The 20,633-nt window shown below is 38.4% G+C and overlaps 1 protein-coding gene across 3 annotated transcripts in view; it reads right to left on the bottom strand.

The window, feature by feature from the left end:
- The window catches only part of LOC107101079 (copine-8), a 201,598-nt gene that overhangs the window by 38,114 nt on the left and 142,851 nt on the right, over positions 1-20,633 (bottom strand). For all 3 annotated transcript variants that reach the window (XM_015399834.1, XM_015399835.1, XM_015399837.1), the window contains 3 exons: positions 17,757-17,861; positions 7,980-8,021; positions 7,711-7,786 (listed from right to left, as the gene is read on the bottom strand). In XM_015399834.1, the coding sequence (XP_015255320.1) occupies positions 7,711-7,786; positions 7,980-8,021; positions 17,757-17,861 (223 nt within the window). The remainder of the gene's footprint in view (positions 1-7,710; positions 7,787-7,979; positions 8,022-17,756; positions 17,862-20,633) is intronic.

Below are 20,633 nucleotides of genomic sequence, written 5' to 3'. Positions count from 1 at the left end.
TGTTTTCTCTTTGGATGTAAATAATCAATAATAAGGGTTTAATAAGACATGTTTTTGGACATTTTTGGGGGGTTTGAGGGGTTTCTAACAAGCACAAAAACGACATGAATTGGGTGTAGCTGAAAACCTGCAGATAAGAAGTGATGTAGAAGATGGTGTTACGCCATATAATGTTTGAGTATCGCAAAAAGCAACATAGCATTAAGAAGGCACATCAAGGACAAAGGCAAACCAGAGGTAGAGGGCTCACTCTCCTATTATCAAAGCCTAATGTTTGGTAAAAGGATTTTTTCATGTCCTTTTTGTTAGCTATATCTTTATAACAGAGAAACAGAGGTAAGGTTTATGTTGACATCGGCCAAAAGTAATAAGTTGTGCAACTGCAGGTTTGTAGAATTTAATTACTCCCTTGAAAAACCTTTAAATGTTCATGTTACAAGTACAAAGAAAATACAGTAATCACCTAAAGTTCATTAGCAGCTGCCAGAAGCAGCCCATAAACTGCCTGTTGACCATTCAGACTTGGCCAAAGGTTAAACAAACATCCTAGAAGTCTTTTGGGCAGCAGAGATGATATCAATGGTGTTTTAAGCTTGTGTTGGTAAACACAGATTGTTTCCAGTATTAATGAGCACAAAGGTTTCGACCTTCTCATTACTATCGAAGCAGATCAGATGGTGTTTGTTGTTTAGTCTCTAATGCTCTGTTGCAAAGTCAAAAACACAGCCATACTGAATAACTCTTTCAAGATTAAAAAGGAACAGAAACATGCATTTGCTGCACATTTAAAGTCCAAAACCTCTGAAATAGCCATGTGCACCATATTTAATTTTGGCCATAAAACAAGATGAAAAGCCTGAATGGAGGAGAGCAACACTGCCCCTCCCTCCCCTGTTGCTGCAAAGTGTCATTTGCTAAACCACTTTCCTTCTTTACAAGAGAAAAGTTGGTGTTTAAACACCTACTAATAACTCTTCCTAAAGAGTTAAAGATTAAGTTTGTGTAGGAACAGAATACCCATGTATTTTTTCACGAGGCAATCTCTGTGCCTTTAATGAGAGACCACAGGACATCGTGGTGCCCCCTCCTCCATCTGCTACGGTACAGCTGTTGCTCAATAACGTCAAAGAGGTTATTAAATATTTGACACATTTAGTGATTTAGAAATATTTCCATTCCAAAAACACAGTCATTTATGGTATTGGAAGTAAAGGAGCATCATAAGGCTTATTAAGGTATTAAGTAGTTCCAATTTGTTTTGTTTGTAGATGATACAAATATTTTATACAGAGCTTACAGTAGCTCTAAGAAAATCATCCCAGGGATTAATTAGCTAAAACAAACATTGACTACAATATCTGCTGGGAGCCTGATATCAAACATGTCCAAATTAAACTATTTAGAACCGCTTTTCTTCATAAAGTAAACCATTTTCTGAATTATAAAGCACCACAGATTCTTTACTGTTCACTGTTTTTATCTTACTAGAGCTACTGTGAAGAAGTCTGGGTTAAGACCTACAGGACATCACTCAAAGCACTATGTCACTGCAGAAAAGAGCTGTCATTATCATTCATGAGGCCGGCTATCATGTCCACACTTATTACCATTAATTTATTCCTGGTTGCTTAGTTTCTCTGATTTGGTCAAATTTTAACCTCATTGTTAATGTATTTTAAACTAGAGAGACTCACACAAACAAAAGAAGCATTTAGAAAGATTTTATTGACATGAATGAAATAAGTTCTTTGGCACTCCGACCCCAGCAGAGGACATAATTATAAAGTCTCAGAATGGAAGACCCTGTATTCAAGGCAAGACAGACAGTGGGGTTACTTCAAAATGCATTTAGTAAAAACAGGCGGATCTGCAGTGGCTAGGGTATTTAGGACAGTAACCTCTGCAGGCTACATAGGTTAGTGACCATGATAATCTGGCAGAGGGTGATTATGAAAAGAGTGAGTCACTAACCTGGTTTAACAGTTCAATCCATAGCCATAGAACGAGGTGGGATCCAGCCAGTGGGCTGCCAACAAGGTGCCGCCCAGAGTGTCCCAGATTTTGCAGTCCTGGAGAACATGCAGGAGTCCGAAGCTAGGCCAGGCACACAGATCAGAATAGGAACATGCAAGCTCATAGGTCCAGGGGTCTGAAGCCAAGTAAGGCAAACAGATCAGGTACAGGCAGGCTCAGAGAGCCAAGATTCCAAAGCCAGGTCAGGCAAAAAGATCAAAACAGAAACAGGGAGGCTCAGAGATCCAGGGGTCCAAAGACAGTTCAGGTAAACCATTCAGATGGGAACGGGCAGGCTTAGTACGTATTTGAGAGGCAGAACAGGATCAGGTAATCAGAAAAAGTAAGATAATGCTAAATACACTCACACGACTGAGATCAGACAGGAACAGGCAGGCTCAGTGGTTGAGAGGCATAACAGGTCAGGATCAGGTAATCAGAAACACTAAGGTACGCTAACACTCTCACCACTGAGAACGAACAGGAAGAGGCAGGCTCAGTATTTGAGAGGTAGAACAGGTCAGGGTCAGGAAATCAGAAACACCAAGGTACTAAAAACACTCTCAACACTAGCTAGAGGAAGCAAGAGTTATCTGACTCTGATGACTGGATGCAAGTGCCTTAAATAGAGGCAGGAACAGGTTGATCAGATGAGAGGTTATGAGCAACCGGACAGAGTAACACAGGTGAATTGAATGAATAATTAAACCAGTCATCAGTGCAAAGATCATGACAATAATAGGAAGAACAATACAGAGGAAGAGAACCACTAAGGTTGTGCTAAAGTAAGAAGAGAAGGGCTAAGAATTTATACTGAGCGAAGAAGCGCGCTGATGTTGCACATGGTGGTGAGATGCTCTGATGATGTGCATCATTGGGATGCACTGGTGATGCGCAGAGGTCAGAAGGCGCTGATGATATGCAGAGTGGTGAAAAGCAATGGTGAGGCCCTCGGAGGGCCTGAGATGAAATGCAATGATGCTGCGCCAAGAGGACAGATGCGCCAATTATTGGCCAGGAGGAAAGGTGCACTGAAGCTGCGCCCACAGGATGAAAGGAAAGGTCTGAGATGAGACATGTGCTGATGATGAGCAGAGAGGAGAGAGGACTGATGCACAGAGAGGGCAGGTGCGCTGATGATGCAACAAGAGGGCAGGTATGCTGTAGGTGCGCTGAGAGGACAGATGCTCTGATGATGTGCATCATTGGGATGCACTAGTGATGCGCAGAGGTCAAAAGGCGCTGATGATATGCAGAGTGGTGAAAAGCAATGGTGAGGCCTTGGGAGGAAAAGTGCTGGTGTTGCACTGAGATGAAATGCAATGATGCTGCTCCAAGAGGACAGATGCGCCAATTATTGGCTGAGAGGAAAGGTGCACTGAAGCTGCGCCCACAAGACAGATGAAAGGAAAGGTCTGAGATGAAAATGTGCTGATGATGAGCAGAGAGGAGAGAGGACTGATGCACAGAGAGGGCAGGTGCACTGATGATGCAACAAGAGGGCAGGTGTGCTGTAGCTGCGCTGAGATGACAGAGGCACTGATGATGCGTAAGAAGGACAGATGCGCTGACAATGTGCTAAGAGGACAGATGTGCTAAGTGAACAGGTACACTGAAGGTGCACTGAGAGGACAGATGCTCTGATGATGCGCGGAAAGGACAAATGAGCTAATGATGCATTGAGAGGACAGATGTGCTAAGAGGACAGGTGTGTTGAAGTTGCCCAGAGAGGACAGATGTGCTGATGATGCGTGAAAAGGACAGATGCGCTTATGATTTGCTGAGAGGACACATGCACTGATGCTGTGCTGATAGGACAGATGTGCTGAAGCTGAGCCGAGAGGAAAGATTTGGTGACACTGCAGTGATAGGACAGATGCCCTGAGAGGACAGGTGTACTGAAGCTGTGCTGAGCTTGTCCTCTCGGCACAGCTTCAGTGAGCTGCGATGGTGACCTGTTGAGAAGTGTGATGCAATAGGGAGATGTGGGGCTCTGGTGATGTGCTGGCTAATGACTGCATGCAAGAGTATCCACAATGATATGAAATTACAAGAATGTCAAGGCTAGAACAAGGGAGAATAAAATTATAGAGGCTTCCCACCAGTCATTTGCTGAACGCATTTGCGTCGATGCTAAGTGAGCAATAACCTTCTGTGGAGATGGTAATCCTGAGAAATCAGCGGGTGTGCTTTTGGTATGAAGATGTTGATGATGATGATTTGAGTGGCAGTGGACAGAACTGTGCCTATTATAAATGTAGGGCATGAAACAGACTGAGCGGAAGATAATAAGAGCTGGAAATCCTTTAACATTTTTGAGGAATCATAAGAAAGAGTTCTGGTGAGATGAAGAGATTGCTGAAGAAGGCAAATCTTGTTGGGTTTTAGACCAAACTGAAATATGTAGCGAAGGGGCTGTTTTATTAGCAAAGATACAAGTAATAGGCCTTTTCCTTTGGGATGATTCGGATGGAGATTGGAGTACTTGGGTAAACATGAGATTGAAGAAGCTAAGGCTTACTGAAAATGTTACTTCCCTGAGAAGTCATGAGGTTTAGGGGAAGAATGGGAGAGATGAAACTACTTTAATAAAATGAACCAAGAAGGATAGCAATGAACTTTCTTCCAGTTGAAGAATGATTCTTTGAGATATCCTAGAGAACTTGAATGGTTTTGTTGAAAGCTAGGGACACTGACTGGGGATAGAAGGGTCAGAATTGGCAACGACCAAGCAAGTACATATCCCGGAAAACTTGAGAATGGAGCCACATACTTATAAAACTGAAGCGGATCAACTGAGAGAAAAACAATGACAAGCAAGGGGATTCCATCTATGGGTTGGCTGGACCTGAAATGGTAGATTGAAGAATTCTCAGTGAGGAAGCTGAGATCTGAGTGCTCATGTCGGCCATTGGCAGATGCTGTTCCTAGGACATCTTCAATGGGTCATGGTAGTAAAGCAGCAGATCGTTCTTTGCAATATTGAAAAATGTTCCCAACGTCTGTGCTTACTGCCTTAACCTAAACATCTTAATTAGAGAAATACTTTGAGTTTGCAACTTTAGTTTTGCCTGGAATAGTGAATGTGTATGAGAATGTACACTCCTCTCGATAAAGAATTGTGTGGAGAAGCAAGGAACAAGTTCTAGAGGGAACATTGGAGGTTTGGATAAATACATCTCACCTGTGGAGAATCAGTAACGGACCTTTGACAAGCTGAAGGTAGATGGGAGAATTCAAGCCTCATCATGAAAAAAGGTTTGAGTGGAAGACGGAGGAGGTGCAGGTGAGGCAGAGCCAGGAGTCATGGATTCCGGCAGAGAGATGAGGCGGAGCGGTTAAGCTTGTCCATGGGGGTGACGAGTCAGGAGCAGAGGAGACTAATGATGTCAGGCGAGTCTAGGGCGGATGAACTGGTGGAGGAGCTGAAGTCGAAGTGGGTGGAAGGCGGAGATGTAGAGCAGATTTAAATCATATGTGATAACAGGTGTGACAACTGAAGGTCGGCAGATGCACTCAAAGTTCGGTTGTTGTGCTAAATGGGGAAGCTGGGCCTTTGTCTTGATGGAGAGCATCTTGGAAAAAAAGCTATGGAGAGGGTGCGGTCCATCGTCAATTCAGTGAAGCTTGAGCAAGGCACGACAGCAGGAGTTCCATTTGAAGCTGAGAAAGAGTCTTTCATGTTGAAGGTTTTGCTTTAGCTTCATAAAGCGAAGAACAAACAAGACCACTCAGCATATCATTTCTTTTTCTTGAGTGAGGTAGGATATATTTATGGTGTCAAATTATAGAAAAGACTCATTGTTGAATTAAAGCAATGTCTAAGCATTAGACTATTTAGGAAAAGGATCAAACTGGTTTTCTTTAATAGATACGAGATGGAAGAAGGGCGGTGAGCATCGATGGGTACGCTCAGTCACTAAAAATGGGTGTATACATAGTTTTGCAAAGGATGTGGTCGTATGAAGTATCAGTATTAATTGTTCAATGTGTACATAAATTAATTTGTATATGTAGGTACATTAATTAAGTATTTATTTTTTCACTCAATGTATTTTTGGAGTCGTTTGGATTCATTAGTAAATTAGAAATCAGAAAAGTGGACAAAATGAAGGAGGAGGGAACTTAAATAAGTTATTTACATATATCATTAATTCTACATATTTTTTTGTATTTGTATTTCTTATCTTTTCTTGATTGTCAGAAACTAAGTTACTTATTCATTCATTAGTTTATAAATGTATTCTGTGGGAAGACAAAAATTGTAAAAATGTTAAAAGGTGCATTATGTTCCCAAAAGTAAACACTGTAAATTCTGTTTCATTTTCAGAGAACACAAAATGTTAGAATGTTTTTTTAATGTCTATATAAATGCACTGATACCATGAATATGTACCCAAGGTTAAAATTTTAAACCAACATAAGTTAAAAAAATAGCTACCCATACGCGTCTATCTATCTATCTATCTATCTATCTATCTATCTATCTATCTATCTATCTATCTATCTATCTATCTATCTATCTATCTATCTATCTATCTNTACTTGTTGGAAATACTAATGAAGGATAGATTTCAGAAAATTCATACTTAAGTGTCAAGGTGAAATAAATCGTTGAATGAAATAGGTTTAATGCGCACGACTAACATTTAGCTGCCTTCTTGCTAATGAACAAAAGAGAAATGCCAATTCCGACACCAAAGATGTCTCAGCTCATTACCTCGATTTTCAATGGCTGCCGGGCGTGAAAATGACAGCCCCTAATTTACCACAGAGGGATGGCAATTTGTCTGACACACCAAACAATCTGCTGATGCAAAAACTAAAGGGCCTTTCAGTGTCACTGGGAGGTAAAGAAGAATCAAATGTAGAACATAATGGGTCTGACATCGAAAAGACAGGTATTTGTCTTCCACTGAAGGCCACCAAACCACAGGGGCCTGTAGGCATAGACAGTTCCTTTATTTTTCGTAAGACTCTGACTTTTAATTGTGTCAGTCAAGGATTTCAGCACCTTTAGGATGGCAGATATCAAACAATGCTTAAAGAGTTGTTGTTATATAAATATCACATTTTGTGAGAAAGTGTCAGAGGTGTAATAACAGTGTTTTTGTGTTTAAAAAAAAAACCATGATAATCATAGCTTTTACTTATTCATACGTTGTGGTTAAATCTGGGATTTTTAGCTAGTTTGTATCCTAAGCTGTCGATTGAGAAAACAAGAATCAAAAATAAATCCTTAAATTGTTCTTCTAGTATTCTTGCTTTATCTTGCAGCACGATAGTTCAATTTATATGCACCTGAGTACAATAAGCATGCGATCTTAAGGACAAAACGACAGAAGAGACAAAGTAAATCCAGTTTGATTGATTGTATTGCAGCTCAAGGAAACCAGAATGAAATTGAAGAACCCTAACCTGTAAAAGAGTTACAGGATTATTTTTATGATTCCCCTCTGAGAGACTGTTTCATTATATATACACTTCTGTTCAATTTATTTATTTGGTTATTTATTTATCTACTAATATTAGAGTTTCCATGTAGACAAAAGAATATTTTTTCCAAAGATGGTTGTCAAATGATAGACGAGTCAACCACATTATTTACTCGATCCAGGTATCTTCCACACTGGAATTCCATCTTTTAGGAGCGAACAGACATGCTGGTGAATGGAAGAGAACTTGAAGATTACTCACCTCGTACACGTTGAATTGACTCTGCCCTCGAGCTAGCTCTCTATAGCTGGTAGTGAAATCCCCAATGAAGTCATGGCTAGGGAAAAGAAAGTGAGAACCAAACAAAAAGTCAGAAACCTCAGAAAAGGAGTTTTGGGGCAAAAACAAAACAAACTTTAACCCCATAAGTATTTATACTGAACAGAGAGGCTTTTTGCAATAATGTCAAAACATGTTGTGTTGTTGCAGAGAATTGTATGTGAACTTGATAAACAAGTGTTTTCAATCACCTGCCATCCCGGTCCCAGTCATACACCTCTACTTTGATTGTTCTGTGCAAAGAAAAAAATTCTTCAGTTTGGGAAAACTTTGCACATGGTTGTCCCTTAGCAACACCTTTAAAGGCCAATCGTTATGCCCCTCAAATTTATATAACAACGATAATAATACTCATAATTATCAGATACATATTTTTTTGACCAAATGATTCCTTTGCAAGTAAAGTGGTTTCCTTTTTAAGAACCCTTTAAAGTTTTATATTTTTGCTACATTACAGCCCATAAAACATGTATATATTTGAGACGTTATGTTATAATTTGGATCGAAAAAAATAAATATATATGGCTTCTAATGTATGTAAAGAAAAAGTTGTAATTTAGCTCACTTTACCCTAAAATGCCATAATAAGATACAGCTCTATCAGATGCCTTGAGAAGTCGAAACAGAGACCCCTTATAGTGAGGAAAATAAGCAATTGAAAACCATGCTATTTTCCCAGATCCCCTACATATAAATCATGGAGGGGTCTGAAATTATGAACATAGTTGCATGTCCACTGTCAGAGATATAATCTGTAAAAAACAAAATCAAGAAATCGCAATGTATGTTTTTTTTAAACTATTTTTTCGTTTGATACAGCTGCAAATAAGTATTTGAACACCTGAGAAAATCAATGTTAATATTTGGTACAGAGGCCTTTGTTTGCAAATACAAAAGTCAAACGCTTCTTGATTTTTTTTCACCAGGTTTGCACACACTGCAGGAGAGATTTTGGCCCACTCCTCCACACAGACCTTCTCTAAATCAGTCAGGTTTCTGGGCTCTTTTCACAGTGGACATGCACCTACAATGATCATTTTCAGACCCCTCAATGATTTCTCAGTGGGAGAACTTGCAAAATAGCAGGGTGTTCAAACACTTATTTTCCTCACTGTAAGTTAACATTAATCTTACAGCCCCATAACATCCACCTGGGAAACATGGAGGCTTAAACATCATACATAACACTTTGGGAAATTGTCTCTTTAAATAGCTAGGCCTTCAAGAAATTTAGTTTGTTTTTAAAACATTGCTTTAAACATCACTTAAACCAAATATGGATGCTGTTCTTGTTTAGTTTGCTGCTGGCTCAGTGTGATTTGTGTAATTCAACTACAAATTGGCTTTAAGTTCCAGCACAGCCCTTTGCTTTCTTGTGCAGGCAGCGTTAGAAATCCAGTTGACTATAATGGTTGCAAGCAGTGTAAATTGGAGGATACTTTGAGGTAAAATGAGCCAGTGCACTGACTACACGCTTGTCCACTTTATCAGGCTGGAGTTATTTTTCTAGAGGTTCGGGATTGTCTTTGTGAAGCTATATTTCAAGTTAAAGGTTGTTTTAAAAAGTACTAATTTAGAAAGTCGCAACAGAAATTCACCTAACTCTTGTTATTTGGAAAAGAAAAAAACTCTGACATGAAATCTCTTTACTATGAAATAATTCTTTAAGGAGATAAAATAAAGAATTGTCTGCTCCCTAATATATTATACTGTTAAAGCTTTTCTATTCAACAAAGACATACCAGTCTCTGAAATAATTCTTTAAAGGGGTTTTATAATTTGATAGTATTTCATGTAAAGCTGCATGGTGCAGCTGTTAGAAGAAGGTTAGGTGCAGGTTTTATCATGGTGGAAAAGAGAACCTTTACAAAGCTTTTGCACCAATGCAAAATCAGAATCTGCAGCACATGTTGGCTTCCACCATACAAAACCCACACACTTGCATTTTACACAAACGAAGCAGAAAGTGTTCCTGCAGAGATAAAAAAAAAAGTCAAAAACTTTCCTTGGCACTTTCATTCCATAGTCACATTGATCCCACCTCTACCTCCCTTCTCTCTTCTTCCATCTTACCCAAGCACCGACACCTTCCAGGTCCAAAGGAACCTCAATCAAGCAATACATCATAGAAGCTTTCCTGCTACTGAGGTACTGAGATACGCCTGTTAGAATCCCAACTTCCTCCCTACCATCTGCCCCATGCTGATTCACAGCGTAGGTTTATTCTTTTGAAGGTGTGAGCTAGAGAGAAAATCGGCTTGTCATCCCGCAACATACATGGCCCTTCTCCACCAATGAGGAAAAGAACACACAGAGAAAGAGACAGCAGGAAGGAAGTAAAAAAAGAACAGACTTTAACAAGCTCTAATAACAGGAGCAAACTGAGAACAGATATTGACGTTTAACGACACTCTGTGATATTTTAACGAAGGACATAGATACTGCTATCATGTAAACTCAAATCATCTGACAAACGTTACTGTTTTTTATTTCTTATCTTATCTTACAGCTGTGTAGAAGTACTCTGGAGCTTATTTCCTCTAGTGGTCCTTCTAGAACAACATATACTTGAAAGCTGATCCACCAGAGATATTCTCCTTTGAAATTTTGAAGCATTTCTTTTCAAATATTTTTAATTTATTAATCATGAATGGAAATTAGTCAAACGCAACAAAAATGATCCAGCTTCACCTGTGGTTTCTTTTCTTCATAGTGAAAACTTGTACCAGCTGCTTTTAAGATGAGTAATTCTCCAAGTAGAGTTCACAGTAGAGCAAAAAAACTGACTCAGAACGTACTCTTTCCCAGTGTTGTATAGTAACAAAGTAAAAATACTTCACTACTGCACTTAAGTATATTTTGGAGTCCTTTATACTTTCCTCGAGTAAAGATTTTTTGACAAATTTCAAGTTGACTTCACTATATTTCCGAACTTAATTGCATACTTTTACTCTGATACATTTTCAATGTTTGGTTTAGTTACTCGGTAAAAAAAAGCGAGTGTGAGAGAAATGCAAATGTTTTGACCCCACCTACTGATTGACTGCGACAAAGTCGGTACTTGCCTGGGCTTGTCCATTCCCACCAATAGGTACACCTGTTTCGCTTCTCCCATTAAACACAAAGCCAGTGTCGCTATTTGCGGCAGCCACATGGAAGAGGAGACGGAGACAACGACTTCAACAATGTTGAACTTGGCTACAAGGGAACCACCAGTTGGTGGTGAGAACCCATGGTTGTAGCCTTATTTAAACACAATGTACTCTTTCATGGGTGTTAAAGATTCTTTGTACCGCATTAAGTGTCTTTTATTCCTGCCCAAAGACGTGGAAATTCTATCTCACAAAAACTCCCCGTGCAACTCAAAGAAACACATTGAGGTATTTTCTTATGAAATTGTTATAATCCTAATCTTTCAGTAAGTAAAACTTGGTCACTCTGCACTACTGTGAAAGCTTGAGCATAACGTAGCAGGTTTACACACTCCCTGGTGTATACTAAATTTTGCCTGCACTTGGTTGAGATCACTTTTAAAGTGTATAGTATAGTATAGTATGACCTTACTTGAAAAAGGAAAACTGAAGGCTTACAAGAAGGTTGTATTTTTTGTCTAAACTTGGTCTGAATTTCTCCTGCAATTGGTTGTGTATATTATTTAAATGAATATGACCTTCGTCAAGTTTAACAACATATGAAAAATGTAATTTAAACTGCATATGTTTCACTTTTTACCGATACTTTTCATTACATTACTGGAGTACATCTATTTTTACAGTAATTCTCATGCTTACTGTAAGTACAAGACATTTCAGATAATTTAAGACTTTAACTCAAGTAAAATTAAAGTCAGTGACTTTGACTTTTACTGAAGTTATATTTTGGAGAGGTACTTATACATTACTTTCTGACTAAATCATGCAACACTTTGAATAACATCCAGCTTCCTTTGTATCCTTTCCACTCTCATGTGTATTAAACTTAAACAGGGTCTGTGACATATTAGATTTCTTAATTTCTTCAGCAACAAAGAAAATATCTGTCTTTGTTGTATTTGATCTGTACCTCCTTTTAGCTCTTTCTTCTTTGTCTTGCTTTAAACCTAATCATCCCCTGCCTCCTCTTGATTAATAGAACAAAAGCAAATGATTTTATGTTTTTTTTTTTTATTTGATGGACCATCTGCCTAATCACTGAGTCATGCTGGTTATGACCTCCTTCCTCAATTAAAGCTGAAGGTGGATTTGTGTTTCATCCATTTTTGTGAAGTTGGCCATATGTTAAATTAAATATATGATTAACTTATTTGCTTTAGAGAATCAGATCTTACGTTTTAATCCTATCTAAAGCAGAAATTAAAACATTTCTGTATAACAGTGTATTTATTTGGATTCATCCTTATATAAACACCTGAATTAGACACTATTTAAATAGACTATCCTTAAATCTCACAGTAGTCCACCTTCTACACAGAAAAAACCCAAGTCCACATAAAAGAAAAGGGAAAAAAAATGTTAATGAAAGTAAATAATTTTTAGCGTTTTTTTTTTTTTTTCGTATTTTATGTTAGTAACAGCCATGAATTGTGATGTTTTATGTTGGTAAATTATGCAACTGTACTGAAAATATTCTAAACTTCCCCATGAGTTTATCTATGATTGTTCGACTTGGTCTTCATGATGCTGCAATCTTTACAGAACAGCCCTATTTATACTAAGATTAACTTTCACTTAGCTGGACTCTGTTTACCAGTCAGCTTAAATGTGAGATGCTCAAATATCCGGCTATCAGGCTTCTTTTGTCATGATCTTGGCACTGATAACTGGCTGGATTAATCAGTGCATACATCTGCCTAACTCTGCCTGTTTTCTCAGTACTGTTCATCGGATCCACCTGCTCCAGTCTCTGTTTAACCAGCCTTCTAACCAGTCATCAGTGCCACGTTATTCACGAGCTAGTATTGAGAGGGCTTCAGTGTTACCTTAGTGTTTCCAATTACCTGATACTGACCTATTCTGCCTCTAAATCACTGCCTGTTTAATCTGACTGTTTGACTGACCTGTCCTTCAACTCCTGCTGGATTCTGCCAGTTTACAGAACTTGGAACTGATTCCTGACACCTTCCTTTGATTTCCCTTCGGAACCTCTTCATACGTCTGATCTCCTGGTTCTGACTCATGAACACGTCCTCTGCCCTGACTTTGGCTTCGCCCTCTGGATCTTTCTGCCCTCCTTCGTCTGCCCGGATCTACTCTCCTGTTTGTTGTACTTCCTTCTGGGCTGCAGCGTCTGGGACACTCTGGGCGGCACCCGCTGCATCTTGTTTGCAGTCGACCAGCTGGATTCTACCTTGTTTTATAGGCATGGACTAAACTATAGAACCAGGTTATGGACTCATGTTCATAATGATCCTGCATCTGATTAATGTGACCATTAACCTGAGTTTTCCTCCTGCAGAGGTTACTGCCTTAGAGGTCTTTGCTATTACTACAGATCCGCAGTTTTTAAATAAATCCTTTTGGATTATCAGACTGTCTGTCTGCCTTGAATACTGGGACCCCTGTTCTAAGCCGTGACATCTTTTGAAACTTTAACTATGGAGGAGGAATCTGGAAAAAGAGGGAGAGTTTACAAAGGCCTGACAGAATGTTGATGTGCAAAGCTTTTTATCCGTAACAAAATTGTGTATCAATTTTTTTCATTCACTTTAGCATACTGCATTACTTTGCATTTCTTCTATCATACCAGCTCCCTATAAATACTTTGAAGTTATGAGAGCAGCAACACATCCCACTTAATAGAAAGTCTTTGGACCTATTTTTAATTACTCACAAGGGGAAAAAATCTAAACGAAAGTCAGTCAATACATTTAATCATATAACCTAGCAAATACAGGACGTTTTTTCATATCTGCACAAATTTCAAACTTCTATTAGCGGTATTGTTGAGGGTATTTACAGACTTTAAGACACGTAGGCTGGTTCAGTAAGAGCCATGACATTTTATTTATTCAGTGCGTGGGTATGTGAGCATTTCAAGCATTTTAAGCATGTTTGCTTGGCACAGGAGCATTTTAGGAGGAGCCTTTCATGTCCTTATATAATATATATATAATTGGCTCCGAGAAGTAAAAAAAAAAAAGAACTCAAAGCTCATGTGTGATTCAGCACCAGACAAGTTTCATTCAACTTTACCAAGGCTCCATATTTACTAATTGTGGAAAACCCACATATCCGTAAAGCAAATATCTCTGTTTGTAAATTTAGCTAAGCTTTCTTTTTCACACACCAGTTTCTTAGCAGTTTCCATAATTCGAGTTTGACTGCAGACAAAACAAGATAAGTCAGACACCTTTGAGAGAGAGGAAGTGAGACCAAGATTGAATATTCCTTGTGAAATATTTGCCCCAATAAACCAATCTGTCTGTCACTCTCTTCTTTCATCTATCCTCAAAGTTCCTTCAAGATTTATCTCATTTTTTCACACCACTGTCTTTTTAAATTAGAAATGTGGAGATAAGCTTTGAGGGAAGTGAATTCTTATCATCTTTGACTAAACAAGTTTGCATTAATTATGTGCCTGCTGGGAAAGAACCAACACAGCATTATTTTTGTTTTTAGATTCTGTGTTTATGGTATTTTCAATAGTGTGCTAAAAACAAATCAATAATTAATATTTATCTGCTGAGCATTTAGCCTATTTAGGCAAGCACTTCTTAGTCACCTTAAATACACTGCCTTGAGACTATATTCATAAGCATTCAACCTTTTATTCTATTTTATGCTATGTCGCTCTATGTGCAAACTTTAACAAATCCTTCGGATAACTTTGGGTTTCGGTCAATATTAGGCAGTCCGATCTTAAATGGGAAGAAAATTATTTAATGATGTATTTCTTTTTCTAAAGCACAATCTAAAAATTTTATGTCTTGCTCTGTATTTCATACTGGGTAGGACATTTTCACTGAATTAACAAATGCATGTTTAAGTAGCTATATCTTTACCAGCTCTGTATATCCAAACAAAATGTCCCTCCTGATCTTCTAAATATCTTCAAAGTATCTCAATCGCAGCCAGTTTGGACAGAGAACAGCATCACCATGCTTTGCCTCAGGTTCTAATGCTACATTCACACCGCAAGCAGCAGGAGCAGCAAAAACACGTGTGCTGCTTCATTTTTTATGCTTGTACAAGTTTACTTCTGACGCACAGCTGAAGCATCTTTGCTGCTCCAGTGGCGCAGTGGAAAAGTGGGTCTGATGCACGTTGTGCAGAGCTACTCTGTCCTTACTTTGCCTGTAACAATAGCAGCTATATTTGCTATTATCAGTGGGTATAACGTAGTTTTAATGCTTTCAAGTGCAAAAGTCCTACTGAAAACTTCATCTGTGCAGTCAGTTCATCAAGACTATGACCCTGCCTTCAACTGTTATTTTGCTGTTGGAGCCGCTCAGACCCCCGTGCACCATCGGTGCACTGTTACTAGGAATCAGGTTCAACAGCTGCCTCTGGCCTTGTCGCCTCTTTGCGGTTTGCCGCTACTTTTTCCAGCGGCTGGAAGTAGATGTTAGAATTTTTCAAGCACGTAATCCAAACTGCAGGCACCAGGATAATAAAAGCAAACATGTTTTGCCAGCAGGTTTCGGCATTTCTGGTTAATTTAGGCTTTAAAAAACTGTTTCAGAAGAGTGATCATAGCAATCTGCATCAGCAGAGCTGTGTCCGTCTCCCTGCCAGCTTTTCTGATTGGTTGATGTGGCGTGTCGAGCAGCAAAAGATAAATTTTTCCAACTCCAGCAGCTGCTGCTCCTAAAGCGCATCGCATCAGATGCTCAGAAGAAAAAAATGGTATTTGCAATCTTTTCCAAAGTACCTTCTTCTTTCATTCTTGCAGTCTCCCATAGACCACCTCTAGCAAACTGTGAACAGAGCTTCTTATTTCCTGTTTCTAGAAATGACTGCCCCTTTGCCATTCCTGATTAAAGAGTGAATGAGTTAAAGCTGCCTCATTCCCATCCTCAATGTTGATCCCTGCAGGTCCTCCTGACTTTTGCAACCACGTGACCTGTCCTTTTGTTTAGTCCGGACATGATGTCTTGAAAGGCTTCTGCAGCTTTTGCAGGCCAGCAGTGTTTATGTTTTAATTAGTAATATGAAAACCTTTCATTACGATTTTAATCGTGCAAATTAATTGTTTTTATTTTGGGAGAGATCAAAGTAAATGTGGTGGCGGGGAAATGGTGTTACCTTTTAAAGATTTCTTTTTGCCTTAAGAAATTAAAAGAATACCATGTATCATCTTCCAATCACTTTTTGAGAAACTTAAAAATAAAAAATCACCAGTTTTAGTCTAAATTCAGCTCTCACAAAAGAACAGACTGTATGGGGTGTAATTAAGCTATAGATTTGTCAAATATATTGAAAATGAGAGACGGAATATAAAAACAAATTTGGAAGAAACTGCTGTGGTTTCAAAATTGTAGGTGTCATTTATTTTTGATAATGTAGTTCAGGATGTAGTAACAGTAAAATAATTTAATGTTCTTTATAGCAGTCTTTCCTTCTATTCATGAAAAACAAATCAAAACAAAAAGTAAAGTAACTAGATTCTTTCCATTTGGTTGACTGAAGATATTTATGGGTTGACCTAATGACCAATTTAATCGCAAGGCACAATTTTTACTCTACAATATTTTTTCTGCCAAGCGAAACATAACACTCTATATTTGCATGTGCTGTTACTTTATACACATTCACACAGTTTTACAGAATACCCTTTGTAATTTATTTACCATAGTAAAAAATGACTGGACACATGTAGGATGTTAACAGTGAATAATCACATCATATGCTAATAACAAAAGACCAAAAATCTAGTTAATTATAATAAAATATCATCTACTCCAATTGTCTGTCTTGATAGCATTTAGATCGTCCCTTTTGCTCCTAAATAGAACCGCAGCACCAGACATGATGAACAGACATAAACGGACATGAGGCTACCAATGCAACTACTACTGTAAATAATCATGATTAATAGCACTGATAACACCAGTAGCACTATTAGCAAGGACATGTACTGACGAGTCTATCAACTACATCACAATGATTACAAAGCGAACAGAATAATTTCCCAGTGCAACTCCAATTTTATCCCTTTTTGAATTAAACATCCTATTGAGCCCTCTTACTCTTAATCTGGAACTATTATTTTTTTTCTCGCAACTCCTTTAGACGTTGCCTACTCGCTTGCCTCCTTTTCTTCGGCTCATTGACCCAATTGACACATCAGCAGTGAGACAATCCTGGTCAAAAGATGCTGTTATGGTAAACATACACAAAAAGGCTGTCTTTACTAACAAACTGAGCAAAAACAAAGCTTAATAGACCAAAATAAATACTAAACCAGCAGGACGCTGTGACTTCATGAAGCCATTCTATCCAACTGGAGTGAGCTAGCATTTAATGCCAAATAACGTGACTGTACCTTTAAACCTTCATTGAACACATTTGCAAAATAAAGAGGTGGTAACTTTGAATTCTTTCATATAAAACAAGCTGCATGCATGCTAAAAATATTGATTGTTAGTGGAAATTATATAATTACTAAAAGATTGATGAATACATTTTTTAGGATACATAGGTAAAGAATGCTTTTGAACTAAGGTTCATACTAATGAATAAAACACTCACAGCTTCCTTGAGGTGGTAAGCTTAAACAAACAGGTATGGATTCCCACTGGTTAAAGTATTTCTATATATAAACTGATTCCACTTTGTAGACTTATTAGAAAGGCACTAAGAGCCGTAATGGCAGTCCATTGACTGAGGTAATAGGAATCAGTGACAGCAGATCCCATTTGTGGTGAGTATACTATTATGTTTTATTAATCAGGCAGAGATACAGGGGGGAAATACAGTGGTGAATAAGGAAACAATTTGAAGATATAGAGTGCGGGGAGAGTGTTGTACCTGTCATAGTCCCCATTGCAGAGTGCTCTCACTGGGATGGTAAAGGGCTGCCATACTGGATTTAATGTGTTCTTCACCACCTCTGTTTTGTGGCAGATAGTAAACCTAGAGGCAGAAGAAAATGGACATAAAAAGGATATCCTCAAGAAGAGTGCTAAGATGAAATTGTATTTTTTGTTGCCTGCAACACCCGGAGGGAATGAAAGAGAGATATACTAAATATTCAAAGAAGGGGGAGGAGTATGTGACTGAAAAGAAAAATAAAAATAAAATCCAGAAGAAACAGCAGAGATATAAGTCAGTCATTATCTCACAGTGCCAGGAGAAATGCTTTAAATAGGGTTTTGTTTTCCTCTGGTCCCACATTTTAGACCGCAGAGACCAATTTAAACAAGCATGACAATGACCTGCACATGGATTTTTGAGATATGTGGAGTGCTTTGCAGAGTAGATACCAACCAAAGGTTGTTTTGAAAGGCAGAAATGTGTTTCACACTCTTGTCTTACCCAAAGCCCTGGATTAGGCTGTTTGTGCTAAACTGAGTGTGTCAAGTTTTTAACGCCTAATCACTTTTTCACCCATACTACCCTTTAATTTGCACTCTTGTCTTGCACCAATTGAAAATACTTGGAGCAGGACTAAGGGATCTATTCCAGCATTGTTAAATTTGTTAGAAAAGACTCTCAGGAAAGCCTGTAGATATCTTTAGCAAGTTACAGCTGACGTTTGCTCAAAATACGAATCGCTACAGTCACCTGGGGAGTACTTTGAGGGAAGTGCTCCTCTTGTGAGGAGATTGGAAAGTGTTATACACCTTTTAGCAAATAGCCTCTGTAAATGACCGCTTTTTTGCCCTCATTAAAATGCAGATGCTGAGTTTTGTTATTCCCTCATTCTACATGTTTACATTAATTGCCTCTTTTTTCTCTTCATTTCTGCAGTCTTAGACTCATTTATAAGTAATATCATGGGAATTTACTTTACCCAGCTCTTTTTACAGCCTCCTATGATGTACATGCCTCAGTAACCACAGCAGTTTTCCTTTAAGATTGAGCGAGGATGCAACCCACAGCTCATCTCATTAAATTGTTTCTGCCTCACATACTTTTTTTTTTTTCAACCCCACAAACTTAAAATCTTGGAGATAGATCGATTCAAAATAGGCCAACTTTGTGAGCTGCAAGGAAAATGATACATGTTTGCAAGATGCCTTGCAAAAGAAAACAGGAAGTCAATACTTAAAAAAGGAAAACATTACACATGCAAGTTTTTTTGAGATTTTGTATGTCACAACTTGTTTGAACATTTAGCAACCGATGCGAAAGATGGCAATCAGCAGAGCTCTCTCAGCCAAGCTAACCAATCTACTTGCTCAGTGGATAGCCAGATGCTGCCATCCCATCAGTGTGGTTGAAGATGATAGGCTTGAGCTCACTCTCCAGGCGGCCACATTTGACCCATCTAACCCAACTACCTGTAAGTCCAACTATCCTGAGGATCATACATGACCAGCAAGCCTCAAAAGATGAGAACCACTGGACATCTATCAAAAACGATAACTACCTTTGCGTTAATTTACACTTCATCTATGCTAGCTTGGAACTTCACTCCTTCCCTTTAGGTAGGCTATGTTATGTAACTTTAAATTTAGACACCACGATTACCATGAATGAGTACCACGAATGATTACCACAACATTATATTTGCTTCTTGATGATTGCTTGGGTGAATGTAGGTAAAGGTTAAAAACCTTGGGATCTTCACATAACTATAGACATTCTAAACACAGATTTTAGTATTATCCTCAAATGCTGTTGCCCCAAAGTCAGATTTTTGGAGTAACTATATTGTTAAAGTGGGACAATCTACCTTTTTGCAGCAAAAACACAGTAACACATGACAAATAACTGTCAAAATCATAAATAAGAAGACAAAATTAATCATTTTAAATTCTGGAGGTAGCACAAACATATCATGAATGCCTTTGGTAAAATTCAAATGAGCCATTTTAAACCAGATTAATTCCAGGATTACAGTAAAATTAATCTAGATTAAAAAAATGCATCTATGCCCACCACTAATCATTATATATTTCTTCCATCTCCAAATGATAGATCAAGCAGTGCTTTGTGAAATACACAAAATAATGCTTAAAAAAATATATATGATCTTTTGTTTTTATGTTGCAACATAAAGTTGACGGGGGCTGAATACTTATATGCATACTATTCACATTATCTTAACCTGCTTAAGTTTTCTTCCACTTGATAAAAATGTATGAATTATCTTTGAATTAAATATTTACTGCTCAAAAAAATTTAAGGAACACCTTGAAAACACATCAGATCTCAATGGGGAAACAAATCATGCTGTTTATTTATACTGATGCAGACTGGGTGATGTGTTAGGAACAAAAGTATGCCAAATCATTTGATGGAAATGAAAATTATCAACCTACAGAGGGCTGAATTCAAAGACAACCCAAAAATTACAGTGAAAAAATGATGCGGCAGGCTAGTCCATTTTGCTGAAATTTCGTTGCAGCAACTCAAAATAGTATTTAGTAATTTCTATGGCCCCCACATGCGTGTATGCTGCCTGACAACGTCGGGGCATGCTCCTAATGAGAGGACGGATGCATCCTGGGGTATCTCCTCCCAGATCTGGACCATGGCATCACTGCGCTCCTGAACCGTCTGAGGTGCAACCTGGTGGCGTCGGATGGATGGAAACATAATGTCCCAGAGGTGTTTTATTGAATTTAGGTCAGACGAGTGTGGGCACCAATCAATGGTATCAATTCCTTCATCCTGCAGGAACTGCCTGCATACTCTCACCACATGAGGCCGGGCATTGTCGTGCACCAGGAGGAACCC

The sequence above is a fragment of the Cyprinodon variegatus genome, unplaced genomic scaffold, assembly GCF_000732505.1.
Source record: "Cyprinodon variegatus isolate N-32 unplaced genomic scaffold, C_variegatus-1.0 Scaffold1051, whole genome shotgun sequence".
Lineage (NCBI taxonomy): Eukaryota > Metazoa > Chordata > Actinopteri > Cyprinodontiformes > Cyprinodontidae > Cyprinodon > Cyprinodon variegatus.
The sequence above is the reverse complement of the archived record's forward strand: the minus strand, read 5'-3'. Positions and strand labels throughout refer to the sequence as shown.